Raw genomic sequence first — 17,777 nt, 5'->3', positions numbered from 1 at the left:
CGGAATGAGTCGCGCACCCGGTGCTCACGTGCCGACTCATCACGTGAGGGAGGGCATGCCTTAACCCGCCTTATTTTCAAAAATTCTGTAGTGCGCTCGGATATAGTTTTACTCGTCAGCAGACGGCCGTTGCTGAAGCAACTATAAAACATGCACAGCGCTTGGTGGAGCCTCAACGTTAAAGAATATTTGCAGTAAAGCTGCTTTGTAGGAAATGGTTCCTTACGGGATTCTGGCCGTAGTGGGAATCCTGAGGCGATGGCTGCAGTAGCCATAATTCCCATTTCAAGCAGGAAACAAAAATGCTGATTTTAAAATTTATCATCCCAAGAACCACGTTTAGTCCTAATCCCTCTCTTTGCACAAGCATTCCCATAGTTGATAAGGCTAACAAATGTAACTGGAAATAAAGAGGAACACAAGTGACAACTTCAGGCTGTAATATAGGAAAGACAGCACTGAATTGAATTCACTCAGTTCAAATTCATTTTTATTCCTAACACCAACAAAATTTAAAGTACATCTGTGGTAGGAGTAGAGACAATGTAGTAGTGACAGTGAAGATATATAAGCAGAGCTAAACAATACTGGTAGCGGTAACAAGTGCAACAAAAGTGATTTTTCACCATCTTTAAGGGACAGTATTTTAACACAGTGTTCAACGAAAGGGAGTGAAATGTCCATTTTATTTACAGAACGCAGCATTGCAGCGAGAGCAAAAGACAGAGTCAAAACAGACCAAATCAAAATACTGACAGTTAAATGCTCAAGTTGTACTTATTAGTCTCCCAAAAGTGCCTCCAAACATTGAGACTGAACTCCTATTTGGCAGATGGGAGTCGATGTGGTGATTTTGCCAAGTCAGCAAGACAGAAATCCATTAGGATTTCATCCCCTCAAAACCGAAGAGGATTTTTAAGAGGCATAATCATTAAATAATACATATTGCAGAACAATTGGACTCCATATATTATCATGAAGTGGGCGTTTTGTACAGCGTGGAATGGATCTTCCGCAGGTTTTGCCGAACTTTCAGAATCTCCAACAGCTGAGGGTCATCTTTGGCCTTCTCCTGCTGTTTCTCTTTCTGGGCTCATAAAACACAAGTGACAGCATTGCGTTTTAAAATAGCTTCATATTTCAAAAACGAATTGGAGCTTGTCCAGTTTCACTACAGGACTAAGGTTGAGATGTGTTTTATGACAACATTACCTTGTTGCTTAGATATTTAGGCTGGTGCTCTGGAGATGCTCCATTCTGACTGAAAGCAGCCTTGGGATGTCAATTCAATAACTAATACCTTTAAAGTGTGCCGATGACTACACATCCATCGATAAGACTGATGGCAAAAAAGTTTCGCCTTGCAAAACAGGCAAAAATACTGTGGAATTTTAATTGTTACTACAGTACCTTCATTTTTAGAAGCACATGAATGAGTAGTTCACATACAGCAAACTAATTTGATCCATTTTAAGAATGGTTAAATAAAGGGAATATACAGTACAGTATCAAAACAGGTATACCTGCAACTATTCCAGTACTTTCCCTGTAGATTGTAATACATATTCAAGAGCTCCTTATGCCAACAGACATGGCTGGAACTAGTTGGAAAGTTCAGACCGATAACTGGTGAAAGCTGCTGCCTTTGGACCCAAAGGTTGCAGGTGTGAATCCCAATTCTGGCTGTAGTAGCCTCGAGCAAGGTATTTACCCTAAATTGCTCCAGTAAAAATTACCTGGGTTAGGCTCCAGCTTGCCGCAGCTTGTGCGCGCGTGCATAAATGTGAAAATTGCAGGTAGCTTAACATTGTACATCGATTTGGAGAAAAGTGATAGCTAAACTATAATATTTCAAATTGTGCAACAATACTAAAAAAATAAAACCCCTAGCATACTCCAGGGCTTAAAAGCACCAGGACTGGAAACTACCAATTTCTTTAACTGAAAGAATCTTGTTTGACCCACTGGAACAATTCTGGCCATGTCGTACACCAAAACCCTTAAATGTCCATAGCTACTGCGCACGGGTCATTCAGGCTATAATCTGATTTTTGAACTATAGCCCATTCTGGCAGGGACACGTAAGCGAAGCTGCGCTTTGCACCCAATCTCACCTCCTGGTTTATCTGCTGCCTCTTGAGCAGCACCTTCTCCAGAGGGGACCTTCCCTGCTCCCCTTCCTCCTTCACTGCCTGCTCTCTCCGCCGTCTTTCCAGTACCAACTGCAGCTCTGGCCTGCTGCACACCACCAGCCCCCTGCCACAGGGACCCCAGCAGCGATCAGAAGCGCGCAAAGCACTTAGGTGACATGAACAACATTTTTTGCTGGAGGGCTGAGTTCAGCAGAGTACTAAACACTAATTTCTCTGCCCAGCACTATGCTGGTGGTATCATTTGCCCAGGTTGGATTGTTGGGCTTAGAACAGAGGGAATGCCTGTGTGAGAGGGTGTATGGTTGCAGTCAGTGCACATTCTGCCCTGACACAAAAGATGCAAGAGAGTGTCATTCATTTTTTATAGCCAAGTATGGAAGCAAGAGACAGACAAAAGGGTCCTTTCCATTTAAAGCACCCAGTACCCTTTTAGTTGTGTCCACCTGTAACATTTCCCACCATACAGTGTTTAATAAGGGTCTTACTTTTTGTAAGCCAGCAGCAGCTCTTTGTGTAGTTCCTGGTGGGTTCTGGAGGCTTTGACTGGATTAGCTGCTGTGCTGGGCACAGTGGACTTGGGCTGGTTCTGTGATGCAGGACTGCAGGTAACCTGGGATTTGACACCATCTACAATGCACAAATGATGCTCATATTGATACCCTAGACCAAATGAAAAATGTTACCTCTCAATTTCCATTCAAAACACAAACAAAATGTCTAACAGGACAACTGAAATATGAATAATCTAACAGTTTCTAAATCAGTCTCCTTCAAAAAGGGAGAGAGCTTTATGGTAGACAGTGTTGCATCAGAGAAAGGAAACAAGTATTTTTACCTAGAACTGAAAAGCACTGACCAGTAAAGTCAGGGTAACTACAATATAATGAAGCTGTAACACTGCAATAGTGTGGGAAAGTGAATTTACCTGTGCTGTATGCTTGCTTCATGCTTCTGGATGTAGTAGACACCACATCACCGGTACCGCTGGAGGCAGATGTGGTAGAGATGGTTGTCATCACATCAGTGTAGGACCTACTGCTGGCAGATGTCATAGTGCTAATGGCCTTGAGGATGACAACACGTGGGTCCTCAGCCACAGCTCCTGATGCATCCCACAGCCTCGTGAAGCCAGAGACCAAAACAAATTAGTGACTAAGCATTGCTATGATTCTACGGAGAAAGACCACTAATAGGAATCCCTTTTGGTTATAATAATAGGGTTGCCATGTACACTTCACAGAGGAAATAATGAAGAGGCCTGTGGCATGGTAACACAGCAGTAAAGGACATGGAGCTGAAAGGTTACCAGCTGTCAATACAACAAGTTAGAAGGCCTGCTCCCTGCTGCTGCTGTAGGCTCTTTGTCAAACTTAGCACTGAGCTGTACCACAAAAATACCCTGCTGCACAGGGCAGATACAGCACATCCTTAGAATAAAAGCAACAGGTAAGGAAATAATTGATAAGTGAAGCCGATTGAGCTGCATGAAGAAATTTGTTATATAGTTTGTTCATGCTAAGGAGTGCAAAAAAAAAAAAAAAAAAGAGCGCGCTCCACGGCCACGCTCGTCCTCGCAGTCGAGCGTCAAACAAACGGTCAACGCAATTACAAATAAACAAAACAAACACTTACCGGAGCAACAGCGCCTGCCTGCGAAGCGCACAGAGACGGTGACTGTCACCGATCCGGGGGCGGTGACACCTGAGAAAAGCGGCTCTACCTTTGTTTGGCAGGGCAGGGGGGGCTATGTGTCTTTCCGCGATGCGACACAAGGGGGCGCCCTGCCGTACTCACGCGGCAGCCCGCAGAACTGCTCTTTTTGAGAGCGCGCGCGTCCTGCGTCTCCACCTGTTCCTAATATGGTTTAGTTGGCGGCGCGCGCCGATTGCGTGCTACTTACCGCAAAGACACGTTCTGCGCCACGCGCTCCACGCATAGATAGAGAACAATAAAAACTTTCAAAACGATTAAGTCTGTTCTCTACCCGTGTACCGTGCGTATGTTATAGTAAAAACGAAGAAAAAACATCACATATCATTATAAATAGCGTATACAGTATAATAATGGGGCTACATCATTATTAATTAATACGGCAGGGTAATATGAGGTACTTATATAGTTATAATCTAATACTTGACCACATCTATCTATCTATCTATCCAATATGCCATGGTTCACAGGTCTAACTAAACATTTTCTTCTAACTCCTAAGATCAGCGAAATGACGATACTATTTTATTATGAGAAGCTATTAAAAGAGCATGATTGAATCAAAGGTTTTTAAATTGTTGTCTCCATTATCTTCTCATATGGTCCCTCTATCCTATCATCTATTTTTTATGTGGTTAAATGATCATTTATTAATATGTACTGTTAATAATTATTACCATTACTGTGATGATGATGATGATAACTGTAGTGGTAGATAATTCAACACATATTTATCAATCAATGTGTTTGATCTTTTTAATTCAAGTTTTCACACATTTAAAAACTGGTTTGTGAAAACTGATCGGCTTAAAAAATTGCAGGCTACAGTCAAATACAAATTTAATTATTTATGTCATTTAGAATAGTCTTCCTCGCACACAGACAGTATAAAGAATTTCCCTCAGCGGAATAGCTGTACCTCACTAGACAAATGTACAAAAACACCGGGACCACATTTTCAGATCTGTTAAATTCGAGTAATTATCTGAGAAAAAGGTCAAATGAAGGGCTATATGTTAAGTTTTTCTTTCACTAACTGGTTACAAATCAGGCTACAAGTGTTCTTCTAACACATACAAAGAAACAGATTTATTAAAGGATATCCAAAAACTAAAACAAAGAAAAAAAATTCAGTGGTGTCATCTGCACTAATTATCACGTTTGCTTTCATTGTATTAGCATTTTTGAGTTTAATGGCTATTCTGAGTTAATATTGTTCATTTCAGCATCTCTTATTTCCTTTGCTGATGGGTAAGTAACATCTTTAGAAAAAATAGTGAGCTTCACTAAAAGTGAGGTAATCAGTTAGAAATCCATTAGCTCTTGAAAACAGTAATAAGAATATTCATTACTGGAATATTCCTGCACTCTATGAATCAAATATATATATTTATAAGTATATTTACTCTTTAGACTTTATGTTTATGTGTGATGCAGCTTTTTGGATACGTTGTTCTCAGTCTTATATAGACATCTTTGCTTTGTACTCAGAAGAGACATTATGAGTTTATCCTAAAGGTTCCCACCACATTTTATTCCAGCTTGATCTACGCTGAGCTCGTCACTACCCATAAGCTTTACTTAGTGCAGCTGGCAGCCACATTTCTGGGTCAGGATCTGTTTGACAGTTTTTGACATGTTGATTGGTCTCCAGACACGGTCATTTCTGGTTGCTTAGCGAATGTGTGTCATCTCCTCAAGAAAGGGGGTCTTCATGCAGCCAGTGCACAGCTGGTCCATCCAAAGGGGAGGCTCATGCTGCAAGGGTGTCCGCCGTGGGTAGAAGGTGTAGGACAGGTCATAGTTGAGCAGACAGCTGATGGATGCCATATAGAGGTCAGAAAAGCGAGACAGGCGTCGTGAGAAGTAAGTTGGGTTGTGATAAGTGCGGAAGATGCTGCCAAAATGAGGATTGAACATGTTCTTGGTCTTGCTTCTGTATAGAGAGAGGAAGGGGGACACCGACGAAGCCTCTGTTACATGATTTGTTGATCATTTCATTTCTCATCTGAGCAATGAAATGATCAACAAATCACTGCACAACCTTCATACTAACCGGAGCTCCTCTCTTTCCTTCATCCACTCCAACAAAACTTCCCTGGACTCTGGGTCACGATGCATCTGAAAAACCAGGAGATGGATGAAAACTAACTCATGTTGATTTGAATGAAACGCTCAGTACGTATCAATAAGAATAATAACAACGAATAGCGACGAAATGTATGATGGACAAAGTACCTGCATACGCTCAAGGAGTCCTGTGAGGGCCTGCATCCAGGTGAGACTCTGGGTGTACTGCTCTGTGCTCAGCACTTTGGTCTCCAGCTCCAGTTCTGGTACAATGGCTCCCGTACGCCAGCCATGCCATAGCATCAGGTCCTGGAAGGTTCACACATACACAGCCATATGCACATCTGCAATATCAAGCAGGACGTTAGCCAGTGAAGAACTCTTTCACACCTGGACAGCTGCATACTACACTCCTTCCTTAGCACATTCAGATACAGAGCTTGATTTTCACCTGACCGTTTAGAACTCAGAACCCTTTATTGCTGCTATATAGCGTACTGGAATTGGTTGTGGTTCGATGCCAAATATGAAAAATAACAATATACAAGACAGCGAAGAAAAGGAGAATAACAATATACAAAACAGATGCAACCAGACTGCAGAGACAAACAGTAGTCCAAAATAATATACAACAGTGCAATCAACAGCAGTGTGAAGATGATGGCAGTGTGCAGTTAAGAGAAGTAGTGCAAATATAAACAAGACTTAGAACACAACCAGAAATGGTTGGAGGGAGCACCTACAGTGCTGCTTGAAAGTATGTGAACCCTATAAGGATGGTAACCATGCATGTATAAAATATTAAAATATTCTTATAAATTACTGTTTTACACCCCTGATTTTACATACCTACTTGGTGCAACCAAGGCAACTTGGGCTTCACTTTTCTTTGCACCTGCACCACTAACATGTTTTTACTACACACATGATTTCCTCTAAAGCAACATATGGAATTGGTCATTACACACCTATTATGTCACATGAGAAACACTGATTCTCATTAAATAACCATTTTATGGTAAAACTAAGGGACACACGGGGTTCACATACTTTCAAACAGCAGTGAAGGTGATTTTATTGAGGAGACGGATGACTTCAGGAAAGAAGTTGTGGAAATTACGTGACGTCTGAGTGCTGATGGAATTCTTTAGTGTAAGATAACAAACATTAAAGAAATGTAACCAACGGATGTGATGTTTTTGAATCCATCTTTTGTGAGCATGAAAAAACCCATCCTAAAGACAATATAAATGAAGAGGCAACAGTAAGCAGCCCTTAGTCTTGGAGCACAGTACTCACAGTGTCCAGTGAACCACAGCTCATTACCAGAAATGTCAGTCACTCACTGCCAAGTCACTGTAGAGGTGGTCCCCAAAGTAGAGCACCTTGGAGCCCCTCCAGCCTGTGAGTCTCCGGAAGTCAAAGAGGTTTCCCTGCAACAAAGGAAACAAACCAGCAAGAGATGGATGAGGGCAACACAGTCATCCGCCCCACTAGATGAGGGAACCGGGGAGAAAGCAGTAGATTTGAGAGAGATACATGGGATATGGGTGTTAACATCAGCTGCAACTATGAGGTTACGTGAGATCTTGAAATCCACACTGCTGAACAAAAGAGACTAAATAATTTATCTGCACTGATTTACATCTGAGGGGGTGCGGTGCTGCAGAACACTTTTCCGGGTTCTGCTCTCTGGTGGGTCTGGGGTTCGAGTCCTGCTTGGGATGCGTCCCCTCCCCCTCCAGCCTTGCGCCCTGTGTTGCTGGGTTAGGCTCCAGCTCGCCATGACCCCACTCGAGACAAGCGGTTTCAGCCAGCGTGTGTGTGATTTACATTTAATCATTTAGCTAACAGTTTTCTCCAAAGCAACTTACAATATTAATGTACCTACAGTTCTTTACCCATTTATACAGCTGGATAATTTCACTGCAGTCATCTTTAGGGTAAGTATGTTGCTCACAGATACTGCAGCTGGAGGTGGGATTCAAACCTGCAATCTATGGATGCAAAGGTCACAGCTCGAACCACTACACTACCAATGCCAAATGAATGAGAACAATGCTACCTTTCCCTCTGCTGGCACGAGTTTCAAAAACCTGGTGCTGGCATACTTGTGGTAAATGCTACTTTGTTCAGACAAATGCTCTCGAAACCAAAAAAATCCATCATATTTCAGCCATAGGTTGGCTTGGCAGATGGATACTACTCCATACGATCCAGTGCTGCTCAAGTAAAACAAGTACAACTGCCAAAGCAGGCGCTGACCAGACCAGTCACAGAAAGAAGAAATAATGAGCCTGGGGGAAAAGTTCTTTTTTGTTTTACAATTTTTTGCATCTTATTTCACAAACACAGACCCAACCACATGCAAATGATAAGATACACCATTTCATTTCAAATGCAGTAAAATTCAAGAAGGCGACCATAGATAACAAGTGAAAAAAGGTCAGCAAACACTAATTAGTTGTTATAGATAAAGCAAAAGCTGGTGGACACTGGTAAATTTCTTCATTGGGTACACAATGAGGTTGTTGACGCCATTAAGTCAAATCTGACCCATGGCGACCACCCGTATGGTTTTCACGGCAAGGGAGGAACAGAAGGGGGTTGTCAATGCCGTCTTCTGTATGTTGGGGAGACACACAGAGGGAGAAACACATAACCGCCTCGCACCCAAGCAGGAGTCGAAGCCCATCCTTCCCAAACAGCGAGGTACTGGTCAAACCCACCCCATTACCACATCCCCCCTCACAATGAGGTAAATGTCTGTAAACCAAATTTATTCACAAAAAACCATCCAGAAGAGTTTTGCAATTTGTTCCAAATTCTGTGTATAACGTACAGTTGTTCAATTAGTTGATGCTTTTTCTCCAAAGCAACTTACAATGTTAGGTTACCTACAATTATTTACCAGTTTATATAGCTGGGCAGTTTTACTACAGCAATTTAGGGTAAGTACCTTGCTCAAGGGTACTACGGGTGCAAGTGGGACTCAAAAGTGTAGTACAAGCATGTTTCAACTATAGCCTTCATCACCATTAGTTCCTAGTAGCATTACTGTCAGTGATGGGCGGCACGGTGGCACAGCGAGTAGCGCTACTGTCTTAAAGTGCCTCTGTGGTGTGAGGAAAACAGGGGTTCGATCCCCACTCAGTCTGTGTGGAGTTTGCATGTTCTCCCCATGTCTGATTCTTCCAGGTGCTCTGGTTTCCTCCCACACTCCAAAGACATGCTGTCCATACAGATTGGCGTGTGAGTGACAGAGAGTGTGTGTTCCACTGATCTATGGATGAGTGACCCAGTGTAAGTAGTGTATCTAGCAGTGTAAGTTACCTTGGTGAATAAGGTGTGTGGGCTCATAACACTACATAGTATCCAGTGTAAGTTGTTTTGGAGAAAAGCATCTGCTAAGTGAATAAATGTAAATGATGGGTTGAAAGTGTGAATGCAGATTTCTCCCTGACTCTTGGAGTACCCATTACACTGAAACAAGTGATAAAAATGTTTACTGTTGCTTGGTGATGTGTTACACATACAGTTGCACTTGCCTGTTTGTAGACGTGTCCTTTGTCCAAACTGTTGATCTTGTCCCACTGAAGGTCCCCATTATTATCCAAACGTCTGAAAGGCCTGGACAAAAAAAACGAAGGACTTCAATACATCCTGTACTCGTTAGTCCAAAAACACAGCATCTTAAGTGTCACTGGAGCACAACGTGTGTTCTCTCAGTGCGGAACGAAAGAAGAAGCGCAGGAAGACTCACTTGACGCAGTCGTTGAAGAAGTGTGGTTTGTCGGCCTGAACAATAACAACGTCAAAGAAGTCTCTCCATTCTTTTCCTACCATATACATCATGCCTTTGTTCCTAGAATTAGAAGTATAAGCACATATTCAGTACCTGGAACTAAGGGCCTTTTTGGGCACTTTTGTGTCCAGCATCAAGCCAAGCATGTCACTGAGGGCAGAGGTGCCATACCAGTCAACCAGGGCATGATCAGGGAACCTTGAAACTTACACAGTTTCAAGTCTCTGTCTGCTCTAAGGCAATAGGACATTACAAGCATGACGAATGGTCCCCGCTGCCACTCACACAAACCCAAAGGGGCTGTTGGTAATGAGGAAGAGCTTCTTGCCATTGTTGACCAAGCGATGGAGCACAGCATACGTTTCATCCCCGCGGAGGATGTATTTTTCTGAAGAAATAAAAATTAGTAATGAAACACATCATGAATTTATACAAACAATACCATCCTGCATCTCAACATATATCAGACAGCCCATTTAAAACAATATAGAATATTGAAATAGTACGAGATGTAGTACCATTTATTACGGTACTTGCACTGACTCGATGTAATAGATAAAAGGCTAAACAGTTGTAAGTAACTTAACATGAAGTTCCTTTGTAGAAAATGAATTATGAATTAATAATAGTACTGAATCTGCTATTTCAAGCTTTGTATTTACCTCAATTGACAGATGTGATTGGTTGACATTGTCGATGAAATTGTTATATACTTTTAACGATAAGTGTGTAGTTGGTTTTGTTATAGAAGAATTGTGTTAGTAAACTGCTTAAAGGAATGTCTTTCTTCATACAGTGCCTATATTAAGAGAGAGGAGTCTGATCAGCCTCATCAAACCCTACTTGGACATGAGCGATCATTGTTTCCATGTATCTGATACAAACTACTGTGCAGAATAAAATATCCGTTGTAGAAGTAAAATAACGGCATAATGAGGGAAAATGCCATTTGTACAGAATAAAAAATATGTTGTATAAAAAGGATATACATATACCTTCATTAAGACTATAATTCAGTTATTACTTTTGTTTTACAGTATATATGTGTTAGTCTTACAGTATAAGCTTACATAGGCTTTTAATTGTCAAAACTCCACACAAGTCATTAAAAATGTGTTAAAAAGATTAATTAATTAGGATATTTAGACCCACTTCCTGGCCTAATACTGTATTATTGAACTATAATATTTAAATACTGTATATACATGCTAACCGCGTATAATCAGCGATGCATCATATATATAATCCATCTATCACAGAATTATTTGTCTGCGGCAGATGAGGAGTCGGTAACACGTACCCAAATCCTGCATGATCCATTTGTACATGTAGCCCTGGATATGCACCATTCCAACAGCTTCCTGAGGAAAAACCATAATGGAATAATTGCCATGATACTATCAGGACAAAAGGAATAACTACACTAATCTGATGATGACTTATCTCTAATTTTCAGATGTTTTCAGATGAAACTTTAAACCAAGCACTACAGTTTTTTTTTTTTTTTTTTTTTGGCAGGAAACCCAAAATGTCAAAATCCTGATTCTGCCTTCTAGAGATGCATAGCTCTGGTAATTAATCTGTATTAATTTTCCCACAATTAAATGCTTTTCTTAACTATTTCTACTTAATGAACATGGGAGGGGATATGGAATGGAACAACAAACCCTCTGCACGTGGATCTTCAGTGTGTGTCTTTCGTTTTCAATAATCAACCTGAAGAACTCCAACTATGTGTTAGCTGGGGAACTGGCTACAGGCTTCCTGAAGAACATTAACTTGGTTTGTGCACTCACTGAGACGTCCTTGTAGAGATGCACGGGATCATAGTCAATGTTGTTGGAGAGGAAGTAATGATTGGCCACTGCAAGCAAAGTCATCTCAGGAATAGAGAACACATCCATGAATTGTTTGACCTTGGGACCCTGCAGGTGAAGAACATCAGCCAAGAAAGGTAAGCACTGACATACACATGCTCAAGAGCATATTCACTCAGAAAAAAAAATCCTTTTTTTTGAATTCCCTTAACATTTAAAAACCACGTAATATTACCATTGCTCATAAATAGATTTGTGTTGAAAATGCGATATAATGTCAAACAGGTGGGAAAAAAAGCTTGTGCTTCCTGGCCAAAGTCAAACAAGAACATAAGTAATCAGAAAGTGCAGGTGATATCTTTGGCACTGCCCCACTGCTAATCTCTAAGTTATTTGGATGGTGAACACAACGTGGAGACTGCTAAATTCCAGTCTACCTGGGCTGCAAAACTTCTTAATTATTGGGGGACCAAATAAATATTGTCAATGGTCTGCAAATACTGAGGGCAACACATGAGGCTTGTTTGAACATTGTGGAGACACCTCCCACCAGCCCTAAATTTATACACTGTGCAGTAAGGGATTTGACGTGAAAGAAGGGAACGGAGAACTGCTGGCCCCACTGTTCCCGTTTCTCAACAGGGAGGCTTTTCGGAAACAAAAGGAATGTGAAAACAGGAGACCATCAAAGAACCGGACCCTCGGCAGCTCACCTGACTAATTCGAACTGGCAGGCAGCAAAGCAACTGCCAAGACATAAAGGTTTTCCATCAAGAGCTGATACTTGGCCCTAGCTTCATCTGAATATTATTTATAATCCCAAAATTACCTATTAAATTATGTTTACATTTATCTCACATTTTTCTCCAAAGCAACTTGCAGTGTTAAAGGTACCTACAGTTGTTTACCCCTCTATACACCTGGGTGAGTTTTACTGGAGCAATTTATGGTAAGTATTTACTCAAGGGTACTATAGCAATAGATGAGATCTGAACCAGCAACCTTTGGAGCAGCACTAAGAACTACACTCAAGTCAGGATAGTTTTTTAGGTGTTGTTAATTCCAGTTAATGGTATATCATCCCTCCTAATTTATATTTAACTTCATTTATTTAACTTATAAGGGGGGCGCGGTGGCACAGTGGGTTGTCCTGCTCTCCAGTGGGTCTGGGGTTCGAGTCCCGCTTGGGGTGCCTTGCGACGGACTGGCGTCCCGTCCTGGGTGTGTCCCCTCCCCCTCCGGCCTTACGCCCTGTGTTGCCGGGTAGGCTCCGGTTCCCCCGTGACCCCGTATGGGACAAGCGGTTCTGAAAATGTGTCTGTGTGTATTTAACTTATATTGCAGCTATGGGGGGCACAGTGGGTTGGACCGGGTCCTGCTCTCTGGTGGGTCTGGGGTTCAAGTCCCGCTTGGGGTGCCTTGCGACGGACTGGTGTCCTGTCCTGTCCTGGGTGTGTCCTCTCCCCCTCTGGCCTTACGCCCTGTGTTGCCGGGTAGGCTCCGGTTCCCCGCGACCCCGTATGGGACAAGCGGTTCCGAAAATGTGTGTGTGTGTGTGTGTGTGTGTGTGTGTGTGCGCGCGCGCGCAGCTATTTGTATTGTCTGTGCGTTTGGGTCGTGTCTGTACGTCTCTGTATCAGCTGCTGTATGCAAATGAATTTCCATCCATCCCTCCCTCCCACAGCAAGTAGTGCTGCTGTATCACAGCGCCTGGATGGTGCAAGAGGACATGGGTTCAATCCCTGCTCAGTCTGTGTGGAGTTTGCATGTTCTCCCTGTGTCTGTGTGGTTTTCCTCTGGGTGCTCTGGTTTCCTCCCACAGTCCAAAGACATTCTGTTCAGGTTCCCCATAGTGTGTGAGTGACAGAGAGAGAAAGTGTGTTCCACTGGTGTATGGGTGAGTGACCCAGTGTAAGTAGTGTATCTAGCAGTGTAAGTCACCACGGTGAATAAGGTGTGTGGGCTGATACTACATAGAGTTCATGGGAAGTTGCTTTGGAGAAAAGTGTCTGATAAATAAATAAATGTAAATGCAGTCATAAAAAGTGATTTTTTTCTCCCCCCCCCCCCCCCCCCCCCCCGAATTGAGCATAAAACGAAACCCCAGTCAGACATGAACAAGGAGAGACAAGATCTTGTAGCGCAGAGTTTTTGGAGTGACGCTCATGGACCTTGCCGTAGAAACCGCTGTCCTTGTGCAGAGGAACATGGTATGTTCCCCCATACAGCTGAAGGACTTCGTCATCTGGAACAGGTCGCAGACCCCTGCCAACATTAGAGAGCTGCTGTTTTTCCTTTCTTTCTTTAACTTTCAGTGCCCCTCATTGCTGAACACTGTATCAGAATAACAACACGTGCTTCTGCTTCATCAAGATATGGTTATGTGATATGCTCAAAATAGAATTTATAATAAATATACATTTTTAACAGAATATAACAGGTATGCAGTGTAGTATAAAAAAATATGTCGCAATATAAAGAAGTGGATATTACCGTATAGCAGAGACTTTCCTGACAGAGAGCATATGAGAGCTAAAATAAACCACACAAAATTGCCTAACCTGTAAACTGTGCCCGGCTGGATATAGTGGAAGGCGTCTATTTTCATCAAAAGTCCCTGGAGGAGAAAATGTCCTTCACACTTGTTACATAACCCAGTGACCTCTCTCAGGCCTATCTTGTTTTGATGTTTGAAATGTTGGCAAACAAGCAATCCCTTATCGGCTTTTAAACTTATCCCTGCACCTTGTCCTACATCTTCGGTCGTCCCTCCTTACCGGTGCATTGGGGTAAAAATGCAGTTTGGCTTAATGCAAACAAATAATGCTTTAAAAAGCAACAATTTTATCAAAAGAGAAGGACGTAATCTCATTATGACAAAAAAAACGAGGTCACAATAATCATGAAAACTATAATGAAATCTATATTCTCCATTAAAATAGCACAGCAGTGATGTAGCGTTGAGCAATTTTTACGGCATACCTTTTGAATGTCATAGTGAAGTCCTCTTGTAGCAAAGTTGGGAATGTAGTCATATTTCGAGATACCCTCTGGATACTGTTCAAGGAGATTAACGGGGATCATTTCACTTTGCACGAACCCTTGGGACAATGCAGACTGACATATTTACACATACAGTACCGCACAATGTCTTCTGTACGTGTCTTCTTTATTTTGTTAACAAACATCTAGCAAACAAACTAGAAAATAAATGCATCCAGAGTCAGAAACCAGAGCAGTAGTTTGAACATGTCCCTGTTTCAGCCCCTCCTTGGACTTCTGGTTTCAGACTATTGGAGCTAAGATGATGGCCTCCAGCAAGCACAAACCTTGTACTGTTTGACCAGGATGTCCCGTGCCGTGTTGTAGATCATACTGTTGAGAGTGCTGGAGTACAGGGCTAGCGTGTAGTCGTAGTCAAAACCGTAGATGTCCACCTCCTCTAAGCTGACCTCGTTGTTGGCATAGATGGTAGAGGAGCTCAGCAGGTTGCAGACACCCGGTGGGATGAGATCTGGGAGAACACAGGGATTACTAGTCAACCCATGGTGAGGTGTGACCGTAGGACCTATACACCTCCAACGTTTAAGCATGTTTGTTGCGTTCCCAGGGGTGGGAGGTGCAGGAAAAGGGAGGGGGGTCATATGTGGGTTAGGGTTCTTGTTCATGGTAAACCCATTGAAGTGAAAATAAAAAATGAAAGAATGCAAAAAGTCTACTCTTACACCATGTTGTAGATGCCTCCACTGAGTAATACTCTTAACACTGTTAATGTTTGTCGTCCCCCCCCCCCAATAACTGACAAGTAGTTATGCCATACTATGTGCGATATGACCGTACTGTGTGTGATCACACATATTTCAAGCGACAGATGAGCTCGGTCTCTGGGAGGGTTGGGGAAAACATAAAATGATTTCTAGATTAATGAACCATGTATATTATCAGTCATTAAGGAATTCGTCAACCCCATTGCTACTTACATTTATTCATTTAGCTGACGCTTTTCTCCAAAGTGACTTAGAATGTTAAGGTTATAATTATTTACCCGTTTAGACAGTGGAGTAATTTTACTGGAGCGATTTAGGGTAAGGGCCTTGCTCAAGGGTACTGCAGCCAGAGGTGTGGATCGAACCCGCCACCTTTAGATCCAAAGGCAGTAGCTTTAACCACTACGCTACCAACTGCCCCCAAAAGCGCTACTTTTGTAACGCTCCGCAGAGGAAGAAGAAACGAGCTATTACCGAAACCTTCTCGATGACAGGAACACGTTCGCGTTTCATCCCTCAGATCCAGTCATGTACAGAGTTCAGACATGCTTTCTAACACGTGTGCTGCAATCCCTTCCTCGCCAAATTGTAATGCTAAACACAGCTTAGTCCCAGTTCGGCCACTGAAACAGCTGGAGAGACAAAAATTAAGAATTATATATATATAATACATATATATGTGTGTGTGTGTGTAGGATGACCTCTCCTCCTGTACTCTGTATAGGAGAGTAAGATTCTGTAACATGCAGTAAGATGTTGTGCATCTAACTGCATATTACAGCACACAGAGTACAGGAGAGCTGCTGCCTTTTGACCCTCAGAGGTTGCAGGTTCGAATCCCGCCTCCAGTTGTAATACCTGTGAACAAGGTACTTACCCTAATTACTCCAGTTAAGAATAGCTAGCACAGGTAAAAACTAAGTGGCTTGAGAAAAGTGTCAGATGCTGAGAGCGGTACACGGTTCCTTGGCCCGCACACATACACTCATATACACACACACACACACACACTCCTGTTCGCAGGGCATCTTCACACACACACTCCAGGCGTAAACAGAACTGCGAAACGTAGAAGTATTTCCTTCATGCATAACTTTTCGACACCTCGAAAAACTTCGATCATGACATGATGTATTTTAGTGAGAACAACAAAAACGCGCACGCGGCTGCTCCTCTGTGTGTGTGTGTGTGTGTGTGTGTGTGTCAGGACGGAGCCACTCACTCACCGTGGACCAGTCGCTTCATGTCCCGGTACCGGGCCCGCAGGTCCGCCTTGGTGTCCACCTTGGGCTCCGTGGAAAAGGAGCGCACGCGGGACGTCCGCGCGCCCACCCCACCTTCCTTGTTGTTTTGCACCACGCACGATGCGGGAACGGCAACGGGTCGCGACCCCTTAACGAGTTTCCTTCCGACGTTCTTTCGGTCCTCTTCTTCTTCCACACCTCCGGGCAGCGCGGTTCGGCACGGGCAGCTTCGGGCACCGGCCTGTCCCAGTCCCAGTGTCTGTCCCGGTCCGGGTCCCGATGATCCCGATCCCGATCCCGGACGTGCGCCCCGTGCAGAGCGAAACAGCGCGCGACAGGTTCTGCCCACGTCTCCGCAATTATTCATGGCACAAAGAAAGTCCGGGAGCTTCATGTAAACTTTACAGTAAAGTCCGAATCAGCATAAAATTCCTTCAGCCAGGGGGGCAGTTTTCTTCACACTTCATGGTGGCCACGGCAAGGATTCAGGTGGCTGTCTCTCACACACACACACACACACACACACACACACACCACCGAGCTCACTCCTGTTACATAACGGAGTTTCCCAGCCAACCAACGTCTGTCTCCCCAGCGCTCCCCGTCGGCCGGCAGTCAGAGACACCGGTGGGATTAAGAAGGGAACAAAGCGCCTTTCCCGCAAGTCCCTCCCGCTGAAAGGGTTAAGGAGGCCGTACATCGCGGGCCTTACAGCAACATTTACCTTTTACCTTTACAGTAGAGCCATTTAGAGATGGAAACCCGCTGCCAGCATCCGCATTGTCCACTGCAGCAGGGTCCTGGAGGTCCAGAGCCTATCTCGGCGATGTAAGGCGTGAGGCAGGGCACACCGGCGACAGAACACCAGTCCATGTCAGCGCACACACACACACACACACACACACACACACACACACACACACACACACACAAAGGAAACATACAGGACCAAAAACATGCAAAGTCTGTTCACACTGAATTGGACTGGAATCAGAGCGCAGCACCTGTAGGCCTTCAATGCTACCTGCTGCACCATCCTACAAATAACTGCACTAATACTGTATTGTCTTTGAGTTTTTATCCTGGAAGAACCATGCTCCATAATATTACAGAACAAAAAAAACTGATGTTGCAGTCCTGCTCCTGAAGAATGTGTTGTGCGGTAAATAAGATAAACACAAATTTCTACATTTCTGATGATACAGCAACAT

At 43.2% G+C, this 17,777-nt stretch overlaps 2 protein-coding genes across 3 annotated transcripts; both read right to left on the bottom strand.

Moving 5' to 3' along the window:
* Positions 1 to 667: 667 nt before the first annotated feature.
* LOC108918392 (protein FAM107B) lies at positions 668 to 3,981 on the bottom strand. 2 transcript variants are annotated; one of them, XM_018725546.2, is made up of 5 exons: positions 3,786 to 3,981; positions 3,079 to 3,272; positions 2,639 to 2,780; positions 2,115 to 2,256; positions 668 to 1,087 (listed from the first exon to the last, which is right to left on the bottom strand). In XM_018725546.2, exons 2-5 carry the CDS (start codon positions 3,203 to 3,205, stop codon positions 974 to 976), a joined length of 525 nt encoding a protein of 174 aa, XP_018581062.1. In that variant the 5' UTR covers positions 3,206 to 3,272; positions 3,786 to 3,981; the 3' UTR covers positions 668 to 973. The 2 variants fall into 2 exon arrangements, with proteins under 2 accessions (XP_018581062.1, XP_018581063.1); XM_018725547.1 differs by having other exon boundaries at positions 984 to 1,092.
* Positions 3,982 to 4,630: 649 nt separating this feature from the next.
* On the bottom strand, positions 4,631 to 17,164 carry LOC108918213 (5'-nucleotidase domain-containing protein 2-like). Its single transcript, XM_018725311.2, has 14 exons — positions 16,549 to 17,164; positions 14,885 to 15,069; positions 14,538 to 14,612; positions 14,117 to 14,172; positions 13,727 to 13,820; positions 11,535 to 11,663; positions 11,039 to 11,099; positions 10,024 to 10,126; positions 9,697 to 9,798; positions 9,482 to 9,563; positions 7,280 to 7,366; positions 6,102 to 6,242; positions 5,920 to 5,984; positions 4,631 to 5,799 (listed from the first exon to the last, which is right to left on the bottom strand). The coding sequence occupies exons 1-14, from the start codon at positions 16,958 to 16,960 to the stop codon at positions 5,538 to 5,540; spliced, it is 1,854 nt and encodes a 617-aa protein (XP_018580827.1). The 5' UTR covers positions 16,961 to 17,164; the 3' UTR covers positions 4,631 to 5,537.
* Positions 17,165 to 17,777: the final 613 nt, after the last annotated feature.

Source organism: Scleropages formosus, chromosome 22 (assembly GCF_900964775.1).
Source record: "Scleropages formosus chromosome 22, fSclFor1.1, whole genome shotgun sequence".
Classification (NCBI taxonomy): Eukaryota; Metazoa; Chordata; class Actinopteri; order Osteoglossiformes; family Osteoglossidae; genus Scleropages; species Scleropages formosus.
Note: the sequence above shows the minus strand (reverse complement) of the source record. Positions and strands in the feature narration are given on the sequence as shown.